This window comes from Ammospiza nelsoni, chromosome 17, assembly GCF_027579445.1.
Source record: "Ammospiza nelsoni isolate bAmmNel1 chromosome 17, bAmmNel1.pri, whole genome shotgun sequence".
Taxonomy (NCBI): domain Eukaryota; kingdom Metazoa; phylum Chordata; class Aves; order Passeriformes; family Passerellidae; genus Ammospiza; species Ammospiza nelsoni.
The window spans coordinates 2506450-2527318 of record NC_080649.1 but is presented as its reverse complement, the minus strand read 5'-3'; the positions used below and the strand labels follow the sequence as shown (position 1 = coordinate 2527318).

The 20869-nt window shown below is 52.2% G+C and overlaps 1 protein-coding gene across 2 annotated transcripts in view; it reads right to left on the bottom strand.

Moving 5' to 3' along the window:
• Positions 1-1148: 1148 nt before the first annotated feature.
• Positions 1149-20869, bottom strand: part of PEMT (phosphatidylethanolamine N-methyltransferase) — a 41944-nt gene continuing 22223 nt past the window's right edge. For both annotated transcript variants that reach the window (XM_059484702.1, XM_059484701.1), the window contains exons 4-8: positions 12984-13129; positions 8486-8597; positions 4326-4400; positions 3505-3565; positions 1149-2836 (exon numbers count right to left, since the gene is read on the bottom strand). In XM_059484702.1, the coding sequence (XP_059340685.1) occupies positions 3511-3565; positions 4326-4400; positions 8486-8597; positions 12984-13129 (388 nt within the window). In that variant the 3' untranslated portion in view covers positions 1149-2836; positions 3505-3510. The remainder of the gene's footprint in view (positions 2837-3504; positions 3566-4325; positions 4401-8485; positions 8598-12983; positions 13130-20869) is intronic.

Sequence of the window (20869 nt, the reverse complement as noted above, 5' to 3'; positions counted from 1 at the left end):
ATCCCAAACTTCAAAGCAAGTGTTATCTGTGGCGTCAGCACACGGCATCACGTGAAGCAATCCCCAAGGCTGCAAACAACCTCCCTGCCAAGCCCCAGAGGGCCCAGAGAGCCCCATCCTCGATTTTGAAGGCACGAAAATGGCCCCATGACCCCATTTCCAGAGACCCCATTTGGTCCCTGATGTCCCTGCAGAGCTGGGGCTGCATCCAGCTGCTCCTGGGGCTCCCACAGGGCAGGTCTGTCCTCTGGGAGCAGCAGGACTCACCTTCTGACCCTGGCCACACATCCACCCCTGCATCCGTGCAGGACGTGCCCCAGCTGCAGCCAGGATGAGGGGACAGAGCTGTGACACCACTTTGTGCTCAGCCTGAAGGTTTCACCCCCTCCCTGTGCAATCTCCAATTCTTGGAAATATTGGGCAATTGGAGGGGAATCACTTTTTTTTTTACTTATAACCAAGGAGAGTCCCGTAATTCCTTGTTGTTAAATACCATAAAACAATTAAATAATAATATAAATAATAATAATGGTGTCTCTGTGCTTCCCTCCCTGCAGCACAGCAACACCTGGGGCTGGCCCTGGCCAAGGCCACCCCCTGCCCCAGGGAGAAAGGTGGGCTCAGACCCCATGAGATGGGGCTGGAACATCAACTCCCAGCTTCTCACCTTCAGGGAACAGAGCTGGTGCCTCTAAAACATCAAACTTAACTTTATGGCAGCCAGAACCAGCTGTGTGAAGGCAGAGATGTTTAATCTGTGCTGGCTGCTGTGGGAAGAGCTGCTCAAACCAGGGATGTGTCTGGCACAAATCCCCAAAAAACCTCTTGTGTTGGCAATCAGATGAAGGGGGAAGGAGCCTGTGCAGCCGCCCCAGCAGCAAATCCTGTGCTCATGGGGTGCTGTGGGCACGGCATGGGAGCAGCTCCACCACTGGGGTTCATGGTGACAGACACACCATTTAGGAGGCTGGCATTGGCTGGAGAGGGGAATGGAACCACTGGGGTCCCTTCTGGCCTTGCAGGAGGGACTGGGAAAGGCACACATGGTCCCCAGACTGGGAATGAGACAGCACAAATGCAGCCCTAGCTGTGTTCTCATTAGGAATAATTCTTCCCGTATGAGCACGTGCTTCTTCAGCAAATACTGATTTCACTTATCAACAAATCCAAGTTTATTGACATCAGAGACTTTGAGCCAGGACTGGCAACTCTGACATAAATTGTCTGAATAATGCAATGTATCCTCTCCTCAATGGTTGCTATGGGTACTGGGCCGGTTTAGCCTCCCTCTACAAACATTAGCTGTGAAGGGAATGTGGAAACTTATCTAAAAATAAAATACTATGCCCAAATCTTTGAGAGGAAGGTGGTTGAGATGGCAATAAAAAAATAAATCTCTGTGTAATGGTTCTGAAGTGATGAAACACAAACACAGCATTTGTGAGAGCCCTTCCGCAGGAAATGGAGGCCGCACTGAAAAGAGAGCAACACTTTAATTCTGCTGAGCAATGCCTGCAGGGTGGGTGAATTACAACGTGGAAAAGCAGAGGGAAATGGAACCGTTTAGTGGAGGTGACACTGAGAGGAGGGAGCACCCTCTGAGGAGGGGACAGTGGTGCTGAGATGTGGTGCCACATTCCAGTGCCCCACAGGAGCCAGCAGCAGCTCAGCTCCCTTCTCCAGCACCTGCTCCTTTGGCATTTACAGTTTATTTCTCAAACTGTTCTGGGAATCTGTGAAAACAGAGCCTGGGGCTGGAGCATCACCTCTGGAAGCTTTCTGTTCAAGGCAGGGTTCAGCACTGGACAGTTTTGGGGCAGGCGGGTGGCAGGAGCAGAGGAGCACATCCAAACCTGGCTGCTGCACGGTGTGGAAGGCAGAAACAAACTTTTCCTTCTCTTCCCTCCCTCCCACTGCCCCTGCAAGACCATGGAAAACAGCTGGAAGGCACTGGGTGGTGGGAAAGGCAGCAGGACCCAGGGAAAAGGAGGGGCTGGGGCATCAACCTGGCCTGGGTGGGATAGCTGTGAAATGCAGACAGGGATTGACTCTTCCCCTGGGTCCTCTCCATGCTGGGGCTTCCCCACAGGACAGCTGCCATCCCTCCATGTCCCTGGGCTGTGCTTTAGGTCATACATTCACATTCCTGTGCTTTTCAGTCACTTTTCTCAGAGCCTTTGCAATAGTGTGGAGACCCTGCACGGGTGGGAAACTGCAGTTCCGGATGGGGAGGCTCCTTTCCCAAAAAAGAAGGGGTTGGTTTTTGGGTTTGCAGCAGGTTTTGCTGTTGTTGAGCTCACAGCAGTTCCTTCCTCATCTGTGTTTGAATCCTCAGGGGCTCCTGATCTCTCTCCATTGCTGGACCTGAGCTCTGTCTGCTTCTTGTGGCTCTCACGCTGCACCTTCAGATGATCTTCAGGACCAGCTGCAGCTGCTGCTTCCATTTGCTCACAGCTCACTCAGGAAAGGCCCCTGGTGCTTCCATCATTGCTCTGCTTTCCCTCCAGTCCAAAGGGAATTGCTTTTCACCTGCAGATCTCCAGTAATCGATGTGGGAGAGGAGGTGGGGAGGTCCCACCCTGTGGAACTGCCAGGAGAGCATCAGGAGCTGCAGAGACCTGGACAGAGCCCTGGGACAGTGACCTCCATCTCCCATGGCTGTGGCAAGGAGCTGCCACCACGCTCAGGCTGTTCCTCTGGTCACTTCCAGTGCTGCAGGGAGCTCAGCTGGCTCATTAAGGGTTGCTGGGTTAATTAGTAGGATACATCTCAGTAGGAAAATGGGCAAATTGGACAGTGTGGGGACCAGACAGGAACAGGTACCCCAGAGAGTGCCCTGCAAAAGACAAAGGGACAAGAGTCCATTGGGGACCTCAGTGGTGCCACAGCAGCTCTGTCACAGCCACAGAGCTGTCAGAACCTCAGCAGTGCCCTGGGATTGTCCCAGCTCCCCAAAAACCAGCAGGGAAATGCACTGAGGGCTCCAAGGTGGCAATGAACCCCCAGGAAAGGAGCCTGGACAGGAGCTTGTGCTGTTGGAGAAGCCTTTGGCCCCCCAAACAAGCCTGGGCTGAGGTGTTGGGGTGAGCCCACTGGCAGAAATGGCTCAGGCAAGGAGCATCTGGAGCAGGGAGCTCTGATTTCCCTGAGGGATGAGCAGGCACTCATGCCCTCTCACACCATCCCTGCCACTCTCTGCAGCACCTGCCATGGCCAATAGTTGTATTTTTCTGCCTGATTCAGATGGAGCCTGGAGCCTCAAAGCTTCCCAGCAATTTTCCCTCGCGCTGATTCTCAAGTGTATAATCAAAACAATTTGGGGGCTGCTGGTCGGGTGCCAAGGGGCGGACACGACTGCTGCTGTGAAAACCTCTCTGCCTGGCATTCTGCACAGCCCTGGGGCTCAGGTGCTTTGGGAAGGGCTCTGGAGGAGCCAGGGAAGGCAGGGCTGGGCTGGGGGGTTCAGCAAAGCAGCCCCTGAAATGCTCCCATCAGCAAACATACCTGGGGCTACTTGCTCTTCACTCCCTTCTGCTTCCTCCGATAGATCTCCTCTGTGAAAGGCCTGGAGTTGGCAGGATGGGAATGTGGGGAGAGAGGGGGGCAAAAGAAGGGAGGAAGAATTAAAATCCAGGCTACTGAGTGCTCACCTTCGGGCCTACAGAATTTCTCCTGCACAGGTTGGCACAGCCTGGCTGTTCCTGTGCCGTGGCAATCCTGGTTTCACCTCTCCGGATGGTGGAGCAGCTACAGGAACCATCCCTGTGCCAAGCAGGACAAGCTCAGCACACACCCAGAGTGCCCCTCATGCAGACCATGGCTCTGTGCATCTCCTCCTCCCTTGCAAACACAAAAGAGCTTTCCCTGCTGAAGTACAACTGCTGCTTCTGGGAGTTATTTTGTGCTGCTCCATCCTGTGCTGCTGGCTGGGCTATTGTAGTGCAAAGCAGCAGAGAAGCCCATCCAAGGAACTACAAAATGCAAGGGCTTCTTTTAGGGGGCTCTTGTGAAGACACAATGAGTCCTCCCACTGCCTTCCTTATTGTTCTTCTATAGACAGAATCTGGCACCCAAAAGGAAAAAAAAAAAAGCCTCATTTTGATAAAAATAAAAAAAACCACACAAATGTTCCTAGAACTCAGCAAATAGCTTCGGAGTGGAATGTGCCCATTATCAAAACAATTGAAAAAAATTCCTCTGTTTTCCTTTTTCCTCGCTGAATTAGTTGGAAAAAAAACATTTCTACTTGCGCAGTTCTCTGAAACCTCGAGAGTTAAAGCTGGTAGAAATAATTAGAAGCTCTCCAGTTGTGCACAGCTACTCACCCCTCGTACAGCACAGCAATTGTGTAGGAAATTGCCACTACAGCTGTCAGCAAAAGGCCAGCTGGGCTGGCGTGCCTGTTTTGAAAGAGAAGGAAAAGATCAGGTAAGTACAGGGGCTTATGCAAGACCTGGTTGAGAAAGTGAAATGAGACACTGGGCTGCAGAGAGCTCTCACTTGCTCATTAAACAGAAGCAAACAAAAGGGTTGGGGTTTTTTTTTGTGCTTAATGTTAACTGTTTTAGACAGATGTTACTTGGCAAAGGCTCTTCCCCACCCTCCTTCAGCGACTTCTTTTAAGTCTGATCCCTGCACGTCTCTGCTGTGAGAGCTCCTGCTTTGATGCTAAATCCTGAGATTATGGGGCTGTTTGGGGGCTGAGCAGCTGCTGACACACAGCTGCAGCTCCTGTGCTCTGAGGGACATGGCTGGTGTCCCAAAAAGCTGAGCCACCCGGGGTACAGGGGACACCAGGCAGCCAGAGCAGTGAGGGGCACCACACACATGGGAAGGGATGGGAAGGGATGGGATGGGATGGGATGGGATGGGATGGGATGGGATGGGATGGGATGGGATGGGATGGGATGGGAAGGGATGGGAAGGGATGGGAAGGGATGGGAAGGTCCATTCCTGCACTGGGACTGGGTGCTGCAGGCTTGGTTCACTTTTGAACCCATTTCAAGGTGTTTCAGGAACGTCCTCCAGCCAGAGGCCACCAGGCACAGCACAGGGCACTGATGCCACCTCTGCTCCTCACTGTGTGGTTATGGGGAGAGATGAACAAGAACTGAGCACACAATGGAGAGGGCTGCTCCTTTTAGCAGAGGCTTGGGGACCAAAAATCCTCATCACCTCCTGCTCTGAAGAGAGATGTCACAGAATCCTAATCATGGAATGGCTTTGACTGGAAAGGATCTCAAACCTCCTCTCATCCCACCCCTGCCATGGGCAGGAACACTTTCCACAGTCCCAGCCTGATCCAAACCCTGTCTGGCCTGGCCTTGCACATTTCCCCACCAAGAACCAGCTAAATATTTGCTGACAGCCAGCTCTCACCCCTCTCAGAGCTGCCACCAGCAGTTACAGGCAATCACCAGTGTCCTAACTAAGGGGGACAATTCAGATAACCTTTAAAGTTTCTTCCAACCCAAACCACTCTGTGATTTTATGAGGATAAACATCCCACAAGCCTGGTGCAAGGTGACTTGTGCTGCTGGGAAAACACAGCTGCAGAGAGAGACTGAACTACCTAAACCTCACACTGGAGCCACTTTCAGGTGCCACCCAGCCTGCAGAGACACCCACAAATCTCCACTTTTGCACCGTTTTCATTCTGCAATAACTTTTCCCCTCATTAGGAAGCTTCGGGCAACTTCCTTCCCTCCCAAGCCCCTGCTATTACATGCTTAGTCATGTCTCCTTCTTGATTCCTATCAGAGAGAACAAATTTACATGATTGTTTGTTGACAGCAAGACCTCTAATTGCATCATTTGGCTGCAGCTCCAGCTCTGATTTACACAGCCTGTTGCTGTGAGTTAGAACAGTCCCCTACCAGAGGCACACAAAGCTGTCCCCACGGTGAATGCTCCATTTGTCTGCCAGGAGAAATGAGGCTGCTCAGCACAGGTGATGAGCAGCATTTGGGTGAACTGTTCCTGTCCTCTTACGAGCCTGACCTACATATTGGGCCACATCTGATTGCAGCAGCAGTGATGAATCAGCCAGGAAGGGTTTGCTGTCCTGCCAGGACTTTGTTTTGGGTGGGAAGTCTGTCTGTCTGTCCCCAGCCTTGCTGCAGATCCCCATGGCTGAGGGCTGTCACCTCCACTTGATGCTTTTAAGGCTGGGCTGGAGTGAGAGGACAGGCTGATGTGTTTTCACCCTTCTGGATGGGGTGGATCAATCCTTTGGGTTCTGATGCCATAAGGAGTGTGATGATCACAAAGACAGGACAGATGTGCTCTGTGTTTCAGGCCTGGCCAGAATCAGAAAGCTGCAGCATTCCTCCAGCATCCTCCTGCTGCCACCAGGATGGGACATCAGCTCTGGCCTCTGAAGGGGACACCTGACATCCTCTGAAAGCCCTGGGACCTCAGGAGAAGGCATGGATCCCCAAAAATCAGCCAATGGAGGGAGTGCAGAGAAGGGAGCAGAGCTGGGGATGGGTCTGGAGCAGCTGAGGGAGATGGGGGAGCTCAGCCTGGAGAAAAGCCCTGGGACCTCAGGAGAAAGCATGGATCCCCAAAAATCAGCCAATGGAGGGAGTGCAGAGAAGGGAGCAGAGCTGGGGATGGGTCTGGAGCAGCTGAGGGAGATGGGGGAGCTCAGCCTGGAGAAAAGGAGGCTCAGGGGGGACCTTCTCACTCTCTCCAGCCCCCTGGCAGAAGGGTGAAGCCAGGGATACAACAAACAGGAAAAGAGGAAATGGCCTCAAGGTGCCCCACAGGAGGTTTAGGTTGGATAATGGGAAAATTTCTCCCCTGGAAGTGCTGTCAAGGCCTGGCACAGCTACCCAGGGCAGTGGTGGAGCCACCATCTCTGGAGGCATCTAAAAGCCATGTAAATAATGTGGCATTTGGGGACATGTTTTAGTGCTGATCATGGCAGTGCTGGGTTAATGCTTGGGCTCGATGATCTTATCACTCTTTTCCAACCCAAACGATTCTGTGGCTGTCTGAACTGAGGTCCCAGGGAGGAGAAACAGCCAAAAACCACCGTGAGCAGGGCTGTGCTGAGCTCCCCCCAGGCAGGTGGGTGGGGTGTTGGTGCCACTCTGCACAGCTCCAGCAATTTGTTCACAGCAATTATTTGTCACGCCTCGCTGGCCTTAATGGTGGCAGCTTTTAACGAGAAAAAGGAGGCAATCACTGCTGTCCTGAGCTGCCTGCAGCTGCTCCTGCCCAGAACTGTGCTGGGAGAGCTCAAGGAGAGGCGTGAGGAAGGGATTCTGAGAGAGAAACAGCTCAGGAGGTTGCAGCGGATTCTGCGAAGGTTTTAGGAAGCAGTTTGATGCTGATTTTAAAACAAATAAAGATCTCATTGTAATTCCTCCTGGTCAAATCCCTACTTCTGTGCTGCTGTGGGGGGATTCATCCTGCCCCAGCTCTGCCCCGCTCCCCACAGCAATATAAACATTTCCCACAGCAACATAAACATTTCCAGGGTGCTGCTGCAGACCCTGTGGCCAACAGCACTGCCTCCCTTTGGCATTTAAACCCTGCGCCCTTCCCCAGGATTTAAACCCCATCCAGTGCCAGGAAGGGAAGCAGGCTCATGCAGCCAGCCCTGACAGCACCTGGGGGGATTTCAGGAGCAGAACTAACAGCAACAAGGCTCAGTGGAGACAGGAGAGAAACCATCAGCTTTACTTATTACCAGGGGCTGCACACATGGCTGGAAAAGTGACCAGAACGTGGCAAAGCACTTCATTTTTCCCACCCAAGCAGAGGAGAGGTGGTCACAGTGCAAAACACCCAGTGATAACAGCCTGCATCACTCCATGGGCTCCTGAAGTAACACAGCCAGGGTTTTTGGTTTTTTTTTGTTTTTTTTTTTCTCCTGGGCAAATAAATAAAATGTGATATTAAATGAGAACCACATCAAACTTGTTATACTGAATAGAGTCTATTGCTCATTTGCTGCTAAATTACAGCCTATTCATTTCCTCCTAAGCAGGCTATTAAGCTGTGCTGGAGCACACAAGGAGTGTTTCGGAAGTGTTTTCACCGTGGGCTGGGGGAAAAGGGTGGCTTGGCTTGTTTTGCCTTTTTCAGAGTAATTGCAGGGTCACACTGCTCCCCAGCAGCAGTGCCCTGCCCCTGCAGAGTGACACCCTGCATGAATTTGGCCCTGGGTGTTGATTTTTCCACGTGCAGAGCCTGCCAAGGACCGTGTTCACTGCAGAGCATTTGCTGATCCCCCTCTCCCCCAGCACTTGGCCGCTGTTTATTTTTCTCCAACAAACGCTGCGAGTGTTTCGAGGCAGCACAAGATTTTCCACGCACCAAAACAGCCAGGGAGACAGAAGTCAGGGCAGGCTGCACCTTCCCTGCCATCCCAGAGTGTCTTTTTGGCCCCAAATGCACCCTGGCACCCCATGCCCTGCCAAGAGACCCCAGAGTGACCCTACAAGCAGAGGTGTGTGCAGGGGCTGGTACTCACATGAGGGACCAGCCCAGGTAGATGGCTGTGCTGCCCCAGTACATGGGGTTGTCCAGGATGCTGAAGGGGAAGCTGGTCACTTTTTCCTCCATCAGGATGCCAAAGTAATCACCTGAGAGCAAGCAGAGAGAGGCTCTGGTTAGGCTCCGCGAAATTGGGATTCATGGGGGGTTTTGGCACATCGATACCCTCCCTGTGCAGGAATTCACAGCAAAAGGTTTCAGCACTGACTTCCAGGCTGAGGAAACAGCAACAAAAACCTGTTTTTTTGCTTACTCTGTTTGTTGTTTACTCTGTGCCTATCAGCTTTTCCAGGAATGGCTCTTTGCCCACAAAAGGCTCCTGCATTGCAATGAGGTTGTGGCAGCCACGTCCCTCAACAGGACACATCTCTGGAGGTCCCAAGTGGTTAATTCTGGATTTCTCATTTGTAAAATTGCCTGTCAAATGCCACTCCACGAGGAAGCAAGTGCATGGGATCAAATCCATTCGATGTGAAAATAAACCCAGTGCTGTGAAATGGTGTTTGGAGCTGTTTTCATCATGACCAGCACAACCAAATGCCCTCATCCATAATGTCACTCTTATCTCATAGTTCAGAGAATTTCTCAGAATTTCAGAAAATAGCACCTCTGCCTACAAAACACTCAGTTATTGGCACAATGATGATGATGATAATGGGTGATTGTCATCTGTAATGAGGAAAGCTTTCAGAACTGTCAGCATCCAACCAGCTCCCCATCTACCTTGGAGTAATCCTTCCACCCTCCTGAAAGGAGCTTGGGGAAGAAATGACAGGGAGATGTGCGGCTTGTGAGCAACATTTCAGAGGGGCAAAGGGCCAGGATGCAGATCTCTGCTTCTGTTGGTCTTACAAGTGAGACCACAAAGCACCACACCTACATGACTTTTAAATCCCTCCACTGCCCTGGGCACCCTGTGACAATCCCTTTGGTGAAGAATTTTTTCCTGACATCAAATGTCAACATCCCATGGTCCAATTTGAGGTCATTTCCTCTGTCCCTGGGCCTGGGAGCAGAGCCTGGCCCCTCTCTGGCTCTCCCCTCCTGTCAGGGAGTTGTGAAAAGCCAAAAGTTCCCCCTGAACCTCATTTTCTCCAAGCTGAGCCCCTCCCAGCTCTTTCATCTCCTCCTGGTGCTGCAGCCCCTTGCCCAGCTGTGTTCCATCCCTGCTCCATGTCCACAAGCAGTGGTCCATGAGGAGCAGCCTGTCCCTGAGCCACCAGCCCAGGCTGAGCTCCCAATTCTGCTGCCAGCCCTTCCCTGACCTTGGGCAAGGCTCCTCTGGCCCTCCAGGTGCTATTGTGCACTGATCATAACATCAGTCTTTCTCAGAGCACAGAGGGAGGTGAGGATTAATGTATGGTGAGAAAGTGCTCACAAATCCAGATGAAAGGCATTACAGGAGTGCAAACTATTCAAGGTTATTATTATTACCTGGATCGTGGTGTAATTTCTTTGACCTCACATGGTGCTAAAACATTTATTTCTGAGGATAAACAGCCCCTGCCCAATTACACAATGCTTTTGGGTTTTAACTGCAGGCCACTAAGTGAGATAATTGCCTTGTATTCATACTATATGTTCTCACAGTTACTTGGCAATACATCTCCGAGATTGTTCTGGTAGAAAGAACACATCACCCCCTGCCACAGCCCCATTCTGTGCTTTCTTATGTGTCAAAATGCTCCATTCTCCCCTGCCCACCCTCGCCCTTGAGCTGACCACCTCATTCCCCACATGGCCCTGGCACTGAGGAGGTTCCCACAGAGCCCTGGCTCCGTGGGGCTGGCAGGGGATTCTCAGTGCCCAGCACTGGTGGGGCTGTGCAAGCCTCCAGGCAGGCTCCCCACGAGCAGCAGCACACAGGCAGCTCCCCAGGAGCTTTCCCAGTGTAATCTCTGCCTCTAAACCTGCACAGGTCAATGAACATGACCACCAGAGAGGTGGTTTCCATGTGTTTATGCTCAGAGAGGTGCTCAGGGACAGGACTGTGTGTGGTGCTGCACAGCATCACCCTGGGCATCTCCTGTGCCTCCACTGAGCCCTCAAATCAGGAATCAGCTCCTTGCCAAGCTGAGGCACTTTGGCACTTAAAAGGAGCTGTTTTTTCCTGGTGGTTTGTGCAGACATCTCACAGCTCAGGGAGGGATCACAGCAGCAAAAAGCCACTCTGCAAGGTCCCTCAGAATGCCTGGAGCCTGGGCTGGAGCACCACCTCTGCCTCACTCCAGAGAGCTGTCAGCTTCTCCAGGCCCAGCAACACTTTGGCAAAGCCAGATTGACTTGAAATCTTGGTCAGTGCTGGGAGAAATGTCACTGGGGTATGAGGGCATGAGCAGATGGGCTCAGACAGGCAAAGCAGCCTTGAGATAAGCCCTCAGCGCTGTGGTTTTTGGGAAACAGGGCAAAAAAAGAGGGTGCTGAAGTGATGCCTGAATCCCAGTGAGGGCACAGCATGGGGAGAGGGCACCAGGGGTGGCTCTGCCAGGGACAGGGGCCACATCCAGCTGCTGCCAACAGCACCTGGAGCTGGTGCTGCTGTGCTGGAGATGGGGTGGCACAGCCAGGCTGCTGGAGAAGGGTGACTCACACAGCTCCCACTGCACCACTGAGCCCACATGAGAGAGACAAAGTGCTCTGCAGCTGCTCCAAAGCCTAATGTGCTGTAAGGAAGGAATTCAACAGGAAGCCCTGTGCCCTGCCTGGTTCAGCTGTCACTGCTGTAGAAAAACCCACAAAGGGTCAAATCCAGCTGCAGTAATTTTTGAAGTGCCTGTTGTCAGAGGCTCTCTCAAAACTTCTCTTCAGCTCAGATGTCAGCAATGAGAAGAAGGTGAATTCCTCTCCTTGCCAAAGCAGTGCAGCCCTTTGCCGTGTGGAGTCCTTGCTCCTCCTGCAGCACCAGGGCAGCACTGAAATCCTGCAAGGATGTTGGAAATACCAGTCCTGAGAGAGTCCTGAGCAGGAAAATATCCCAGATGAGATCCTCAGAGACCTGCAGACCTGCTGTTTTCCTCTTTGCCAGGCAACAAACCACACTGAGGGCCATTCTCCATTACGAGTTTGCTGACTTGGACTCATGGGGCTTGTGTGGAGTGGAGAAGCTGTTACCAATCCAAGGATGGATCCTCTGTGGGGCTCCAGCTGGGGCATGGCTCAGTCCTGCAGAGGTCCTGAGCCAGCCTGGCTGCACTGGCATGTGTGGCATGTGTGGCATGTGTGGCATGTCCCCAGCCTGACTCAGCTCTGCCCTGGTGCCCGTCATGCCCTGCTAGCAGAGAGAGCTGCTCCTTGCTGTGTGAGTCCAGGGCAGGGAGGATGGAGCAGAAATGCCTTATATGGACCCCAAGCACCCACCTCTGCCCTGCCCCAGGGGATACAGATCTGAGGGCCAGGGCCCTCTCACCTCTTACGCTGAGCCTGACTCACTTGTTTGCTTTTTCCCAGCGGTTCAAGGCCAGTGGATGCTCCTGGTGGGATGAATCAGGCTTTACGTAAACAACCCCAGATCTGGCTGAACTTCAGGAGCATTCAAGCAGCTCTTGCTGACGGGTACTCCTGTGCCTGGCCCTTCTGGACATGTCTCCAGAGGCACAGCATCACTTCAGGGGCTGCTGGGGGCTTTGGAGGATGCTGAGGGACAGGGGTGGGACGGGCTGCACACAGAGGGTGAGGGCAGATGTTTAGGAGTGCTGAGCTCTATTTCTGGCAGCAGGATTTTGGCCAACTCAACACATTTCTTTGCAACTCCACTTGAAACCAGGAAGGCTTATTACATCCCTCTCTTCTTCCTAGCGACGCCACAGGAGCTAATTGAATTTGGTTTGTAAAGCACTTGCAAAAGCACAGCCTAAATGAGGTGTCAAAGCTGGGGCTGTGATTATTTCAGCCAGCAGGAGCTGCCCCTTTCCTTGGATATTTATTGTTCCTGTCTCTACTTTATTTTTATGAATTCCACACATACTGGCATGTTTTCAAAGTCAACAATGCTAACAGAATTACGCTCTAAATGTGAAAGCAGGCACAGTGGAAAATGCCTTCTGCCATAAAGCGGGAGATAAAAGGATCTGTCAACGAACATCAGGTTTATTGCGGAGGGGAGAGCAAACAACATCCTGCTCCAGCACGTGTGATGAGCAGGTGGGTGCTTGGAGCTGCTGGACAGCTCACACACGCTGTGCCAGTGCCACTTGTGAGGTCTGGAATTTGGGGTCCCTTTCTGGAGGGTGTTTGGGCTGGCAGATGAGCAGCTGTGCTCCAAACCTGCAGGTGTGATGCTGGAGGTGATGGGATTTGCTGTATAAAACCACTGTGCCATCCCCTCTGTGCTAACAGCAGGGTTGGGTCCTGCTTTGGTATCATAATGACAAATCTAACAAGGACAAGGAAAGTCCTGCAGGACTCTGCCCTAGCAGGAGATCCCTGCAAGGATTAAATGCACTTTCTGGTAAAGCTGCTGGATTTTCAGTGCTTACCTAGGAAGGTCCCAGTGAATCCCAGTGCTAAGAAGCTGGAGGTGACAAACAAGGTCCCTACAGCCGAGATGGCCAAGCCTGAGTAGTAGGTCCAGTGGCAGTCCCAGCCCTCCAGCTTCGGCTGGCTCTTCATGGCTTCTGTGAAGCTGTTGGGGACACAACAAGGGCTGTTAAAAGCAGCAATTCATAATTAACATCACTCATGTCTCCCTGGGAGATGTGCAGCTTTGGGAAGCTGCTGAGGAGGTCCCCTCTTCAGATCCCTTTTTCCTACTCAACCTCCCAATGGGAGAAGCAATCAGCTGAAGACTGTGAGGAGCCAGGGCTTGACCTGGGGCAGCTATTTCTACTCACAACCCTTGCTCACACCTGGAAATACCACTCCCACTGACTTGTGATACCAAATGCTTTGCCTTATTCACCAAATCCCATTTTTCATCCTGACTGAGAGCTCTGGGACAGACGCCCTTGCAAATGCTGGAGGCTGCGATGCCTGGAAGGGCTGGGAACAATTGGCTGGATTATCTCGTGCTCCCACCCCCGTTCCCCTCCATCAAAATATTTTGCAGCTTTCATGTGTGAGCCACGTGCCCAGGAGTGATTCACGGCTGGAGCTGACAGTCAGGGGGAGGATTGGAACAGCAAAAGGAAAATACGAGAGACGAGGCATCCTCGAGTGTGAGCACAGCTCCTCCCTCCCAGGCTGGGGCAGGCATTCCAGGTCTGGCCTTCCAAATACTCAATTTATGATTGGAATAATGGTGAGCCCTCCCTTCAGCCCCTGAGCTCTGCCCAGGGCAGGGCTTGGCAGGCTCAGCGTGGCACACGGCTCCCACACGAAGGCGCGGTGACAAAGGAGACAACGCTGCGATTAAAAAACACCATTAATAACACGAGAGGAGGTAACAGACCCACAGAGCTCTACACAGTGTTTCTCCACATGCTGTTGACACATGAGGTAGGAAACTTTGAGCCTTTTTTTAATGAGCACCCTGGAGGCTGAAATTCAAGTGGAATAACAGCTCTGCTGCGCCTCTGGCCACCACTGTCTGTCAGGGCCAGGAGTTATTCCTGCCCACAGTCCCAGGCTCCTCAGATGGAAAGGGCTTCCATAATGCTACCTGCAGGGCTTTTTTCCCTGGTGTCCATCTTCCCTAAGCCCTGCAAACCTCTGGATTTTCCCTGTTGCCCAAATAAAAGCCAGAAGAGACAGTCCTGCCTGCATGGCTGAAGGCCAGGCAGCTGGAACCACATCTTTCAAAGGACTGATGGCAAGTTCATGCACCAAGCAAGCCCAGGATAATACTTGACTCTGTGGTTTAGAAACCTGGATGATATCCTTTGTTCACTTTGAGCTTGCTCCCACTAGGCTTTCTATTGTTGAGGAGTTTTTAGGAGCCCAGAACAAGACATTCAATCATCAGTTTGGATTGGAGCAAGGAAACAAAACATGGAATAAATGTAATACACTCAGAAGCGAGCAAAACCACAGCATCTGGGTGATTTACACCCTGGAAATTACAGGGAAATTCCTTTTCCCAGGAGCCAAGCACAGACAGAGGAACAGCAGCGTGGCCCCAGGCAATGCAGGCACAGTCCCCAGGGCTGGCCCTCCTCCAGTGCCCAGCACAGCTCCCTGTGCTCACCAGGCTCACACTGCCTTGGCTCAAAATAATTTCTGATGGGAAGACACAAATCTGGCTGCACAGGGAAGCAGCAGCACCTGCAGAACCCTTTGCATCATCTCCATGGTGGTTATTTTTAAATGACACAAGTCTCCTCTACGAAGAAGCCAAAAAATCTGTGTCCCTGCCACCAGCACTGGCTGGGTTTGGGAGGAAAGCAATGCCCCTGAAGGGATGTGCTTTTCTGCCCGAGGAATCCTGGCCTGGATGTGCACTCCAAACACACCCTGGCATCCCTGGGGATGCTCTGCAGCTCTTTTCTCACACAGAGGAGGATGTGCTTTTCACAGCATGAGGGTTTGGCTCCACATCTGGCCAGAACCCATCCAGAAGGCACCAGCACCAGGGAGGATTTCTGATCCTCAGGGAGGCAAACCTGGACAGCAATGCTGTGCTGGAACCCACCTGGATCCCAGGCACTGGCAAAGAGATGGCAAAGCAGAAAGAGGTACAGCAAGAGCAAAGCCCTCAGAGCCTGCTTCTTGCTCTGGATGAGCTGGATCCACACCCTGTCACATCCTTGGGGCTCCTCTGTCCCATGCTGATGACCTGACTCAGTCTCGGAACATTGAACAAAGGTGGCTTCAAGAACACAAACTGGCTGGCTGGGAATCAGCACTGGAAGTTTTGCAACCAGCACATGGTTTGGTTTGTTTTGGCAAAGCTGTCTCTCCTGCTCCAGATGATCCCATCCTTCCTCTCCATGGTCGGATAGGCCTGCATTAGTTATTCTCATCAGCATGTCTTGCTCAGTTCCCTGATGTCTGGCTTACAGCTAGGGAGGGAGGTGTTTGCAGGGAGATAATGGACTGCCTTTCCCTCTAGGAATGGTTTATATCTTCCTAAACACACTCTGTATTTGCATTAAACATGATGCGCTCAGGAGTTTTCAGAATTGGTAAATAAACCTTTTAAGCATTTATGATGCTGGGCCGTGACAAGCAGCACGGAGCCATCAATTATTGCAGCATCCACCAGGGTGAGGGAGCCTCCCTGGCAGGGAAGGACAAGGTTTGGGGGCATTTCCCTTGCTAGGGAGCTGGTCTCCTGAAATATGACATATTTCAGTCTGTCATGAAACCAGTCCCTTCTTCATGTGCCTGTGAGTCACGTTGGTGACAACATTTATTTCAGGCTCAGGACAAGGCAGCAGCACAGCTCAGCATCCAAGGGACATCAATTAGAGCCAGGCTTTGTCCCAGTACATGGAACTGCATTCTGTGCTGAGCTGAGCCATTGCCATGGTGAGGAGCATCCTCACCTCCCTCCTCCAGCACAGGGGAGGGTGCCGAGGCTGAGACCTACTTTGGTCACATCCCTGGCTGCTGTCATGAGGATGCCTGTCCCCATGGCAGGGCTTGGAAGATGTCCCCAGCTTTTGAAAAGGGAAAATGGGGCAGTGGGGCTTCCCCTGACACCTCCCCACATTTGCCAGTTTGAAGCATGACACCAGAGGCACACATTCTGCACCAGCTGGGAAAAGCCCAAATCCTTCAACTCTGCTCTGGCCAAACTGGCAGATTTGGCTAATTCCTGCCAGGATAGGAGTAGCCAAGGCAGTGGGAATTGTCCTGCCCACCCTTCCCAAAAACAGAGTGATGCTTGCTCAGACACTCAGCAGTCTTATCAGTGCTCTGTGGGAATCCCAGGATGGTTTGGGTTGGAAGGGACCTTAAAATCCATCCAGTTCCAAGCCCTGCCATGGGCAGGGACACCCTCCACCATCCCAGGGTGCTCCAAACCCCACCCAGCCTGGCCTTGGACACTTCCAGGGATAGGGAAGCCACAGCTCCTCTGGGCAACCTGTGTATCCTCATAAAACATTTCCTCATAAAAACATTCTTCCTTATATCTAGTCTGAATCTCTCCTCTTTCTGTCTGCCACATAATATACCACACGAACTGGAAAACCACTCAAAGTGGCTCTGCACTATGGGGATGGACATGTCACACCAGTGGGTTCACAGAAGAGAGTGGGAGTGAGGGAAAGGGGCAGCAGATCCTCTGGCTGGGACACGGACAGGACGTGCAGCCAGGTTTGCACAGCAGGTGCTGATTTATTCAACCAGAAAACTCAACGAGTCACAGTCCCAAACACATCCCCAAAGGCCATGTGGAGCAGGAAGAAAACACAGAAATATTGTACCAAAAGAGAAGCTGAGGTTTCTAGGTCTTGTTGAGGGCATCTCCCGGTGGCCCCCACCAAGTGCATTTTGTCATCCCTCTCCTCCAAAGGAGGACAAAGACCTCGTCCAGCAAACTGGGTCGCTGCAGGGAGCAGCCCAGCAGTGCTGCCTGACTGATCCCAAAAACCAGCCTGGAAACTGGGGCTGAGAAGCACAATTGGAGCAGAATTGGGCCAGGGGCCAGCAGGCAGCAAGGAAGCAGCAGTGGAACAGGCAAGCAGGGTTGTGGTGACAAGAGCCACCACTGCAAGGTGCCACAGTCACCGTGTGGGGTGTCTGTCTGTCCCCCACGCTGGAGGTTTTGTTCTTCTTGGCTAAAGGAGGCAACAGGGATAAAAATTACCCAGTGGTGCCCAGCAGCACAAGCTGCAACAAAAGATCTTGTTCATTAGAAAACAGCAACCTCAACAGCACTGAAATCGTCCTGCCGATACCACTGGCAATTGTCAGCCCGGTCATCATCCTCACAGCTTCTTCTGCCAATAATGACTTTGCTTTTCTGACAGCACTGGGGTGTGTGTGTTATTTAGGTCAGCTGGGGGCTGTGGCAGCTTCTCCCCCTGCCTTACATCTGAGCTGTGAGGTTTCCTCATCTGGATGCCGTGGGCAGGAGGTGCTGTTGGCTCCCTGGGGCGTTTCTTGAGCAGGTATCAGATATTTCTGGCACTGTGGCTCACAGGGGGCACCAGCTCTGTCAGGCCATGCTCGATTCCCATCATCAACCTTGGTCACTTCTGCACACAGGGCCCTGTGGTTCTGGGATCAATGCCATTTACAGCACGCTCATTCAGGTGCCAGCTCACAAAATTAAACAGGATTGAGGGTAAGGTGAGAGGCACTACCTGGCAATGACAAACAACCCCTTTTCTGTGTAAAATTCCATCCCAGGGCAGATTTATTTTCCTGGAAGCATCAGCTCCAAGTGAGAAATCCACACAGGAGTCAATATCCAGAGTGTGGCATCAATGCTGGACTTGATGCCAGGCTGCAGATGCCAGGGGCACTGGCTGGCACAGCTTCTGTGGGGCTCACACCGAGACATCCCAACACCTGCAGCCCTCCCAGTCAAGGTGTGCATGCAGGTGTTGCCTTTAAGCTCAGGCAAACATCCTGAGACCCTCCAGGAGGGAGGCTCAGAAGCTCCCTGTGCACCTGCCCAAGGGTGGGGAGGGTGCCAGGGTGTGCCAAAGGCAGTGCAGGGAGGTTTGGAGGCAGTGCCAGTGGCTAATTGTGAATAAACTGATGCAGGGAAAGATACCAACAACGTGGTGAGGGAGGAGAGAGAGACAGTGGATGTGAGTTTGGAGGACAGTGAAGGTTGTCACGTCCCATGTCACACAGATAACAGCCACAAACTGCACACAGTTCAAAAGTTCAGGAGTTGTTTTCACAGATTAAAACCTCGGTGATGGAAGTTCCTTGCTTCTTCCAGAAAGAAACTGTAGTAATGAAAATAATCATTGCAGCAAAGCAATTAAGGATGCTTGTCTTGTGCACTTGACTAAGCAGGTCCCCTCTGGTCACAGGTCAGTCTGGATTGCAAGCCAAGGCTGATAATGAAGCTGAGAGCTGGGAAGCGTCTAATTGCTTAATTGAGCACAAAGACATGCCTTTCTTACAAGCAAAGCATCCTTTTGGAGCTGAGCTGGCACGAGAGCCTCAGGGTGGGTGCTGGGCTGAGGGAGGACCCCAGCACAGACCCCACGTGGGGTGGGTGGTGATGCAGAAACACATCCTGGCTCCCAGGTGCTGTCAGCTAAAATGCCAACCCACCCCCAAATTCTGTCTGCTCTGCCCTCCTCTCCTCCGCCTCCAGCATGGAGCCTTTCAAAAATTCAGCTGCAAAAAGGAAGGAGGCTTTTAAAACCAAAGGAAACATCCCCTGGGCTCCTCATCGCTCCCTGGCAGCCCCACCCACGTAACAAATCCCCAGAGCAGGAAAAGAGGAGTTTTAGAGGCTGGATTACAGCACTGGAGGAGGAGGGACCCCTGAGGCTGCCTTTCTGCTCGCTATCAGCAGCCCTCATGCTCTGCACAAGCCACCCTGGCCACCGTGCCAGGCACAGCCCGTGCCAAGGGATGGTCTCCAAGGGGCTGAGGAGCAGAAAACCTGCTCAGAGAACAAAATAAAGGGAAAAGCAAAACAGCAAGAGCAGGTTGGACAGGTCTCTCCCAGCAGCACTGGTCACTGAGATGACAGTGACTGTGTCACACAAAGCCCCTCTGGTCAGTGGAACCCTGGCTGGCCCTGGCTGGTAACACCCTGCAAGGGTAAGGGGCAGGATGAACCCTTGCCAAGCAGCAAAAGCTCCCCAGGCTGGAGCAATGAGCCTTGGGCAGCCCTGGAGGGCTCCCTGAGCTGGGAATGGAGGCAGTGAGGCTCCCAGGTGTGTTTTGGGGTAACTCCAGCAGCTGCTGCTCTGATGATCACCCTGGCACCACCCAATCCTTCCCACAGTTAAGGGCTTGCCCTGCCAGAAGAGCCTGCAAAGCCTGCAAGCCATCGCTCAGGCCAACTTCAGCACCAAGGAAAGGGGAGGGAATCACCCAACCGCGTGGGAACATCTGAGCAAAATAAACTTTCCATTGCAATAATTGGAATTGGAAAGGCTTTGGCCCATCAGGATGGGCTGTCTCACATGTGTGCTGCTGGGGCTGAGCTGCCCCATCCTCCAAAGCCTCTCCTCCAAACCCAAGGTGCAGAGGGGGCTTTTCCAGCCCCTGGATTGACTTTGCTGTTTCCTTCAGGGCCCAACTGTTGTGCTGCACAGGCAGAGCCAAACCCAGTGAGTGCCACAGCCCCCACAGACTCACAGACAGAGCAGAGCCAGCCCTGGTGGGACTCTGCAGGGGCAAAGTGTGGCACAGTGCAAGGACACACGAGGCCACTTTGGCTCTCCCAGCAGCTCCCACTCAGTGCCTTGCTGTGACCCACGAGCCTCATTGACCCAGGAGCCAGCAGGACCACTGGAAATGAAGATTGTCCCTCCACCAGCTGTGTTTTTAATTAAAGGCAAGTACAAGGCTTTGCATTGCTTCCCAGACAACAAGTGACTATGTAATTTGTGCAAGAGACTGTCGAGACATTCTCCAGCAAAATGCAAGCCTGCTGTGTCACTAAGACATCAGCAGCACACACACATGCCCTCTGCATTCGATTATAGCCTTGCTCACTGCAAGCTTTCTTTCAGTTTCTGCCATCAGCAGTGGCTGGGACAAACACAGAAGGGCAAGGGCAGGTCCTGGTGTCACTTCCAGGAAAGCAGAGCTCTTAAATACATGTGCAAATTCCAACCTGAGAACTCTGCGCCTGGGAAATTACCCAGAGTACTAAACAACCCATTAGCTGTGACCCTGGTATAATTGAACCTGGGAATTTAGTGAGTCTGTCTCTCCTAACAGCAGTGGAGATAAAGCCAAACAGATCACAGATAAATTGCTGGCATTGAGGAAATCTTCTGCAGTAAAACCTCTCTGCTGCACTGGGAACGTTAAAGGACATATTCCCATGGAGAATGGTGTATCAGTCATACAATACTATTAGCTAGCACAGGTAGTGTTTAGAGATAGCAGATAAGAGTTTCAAGAGACTGATTGTTAAGTGCACAGGTAATCCTGCTCTCTTCTGCACAGGAAACTGCGGCTCCTTAAAAGCAGCTTTCATTTTGTTTATGATTTTTACAAGAAAATTAAAAAATTGTGCTGTTACATATGATCCACCCTGTGTAAACAGCCCTGCCACCTGTGCTGCTCACAGGAGAGAGGAAGCATCCCCAGGGAGCAGAGCAAGGTAACCTGTGACACTTAACAACCGGTGAAACCGATGGCTTTGCCATGCTGCTGCATCCCTCATCTTTATTACAAACCCTGGAATAAATCTGCTGCTGCCTGAACTTACCCAACCATGGCAAAGCAATACGCTGGGGTTGGATCTAACACTGCTGAGCAAATGTCCCCTTTCCCCCTCACTCCAGAGGGGCATTTCTGTCCATGGATGTAGAGCAGCAGGGTGAGC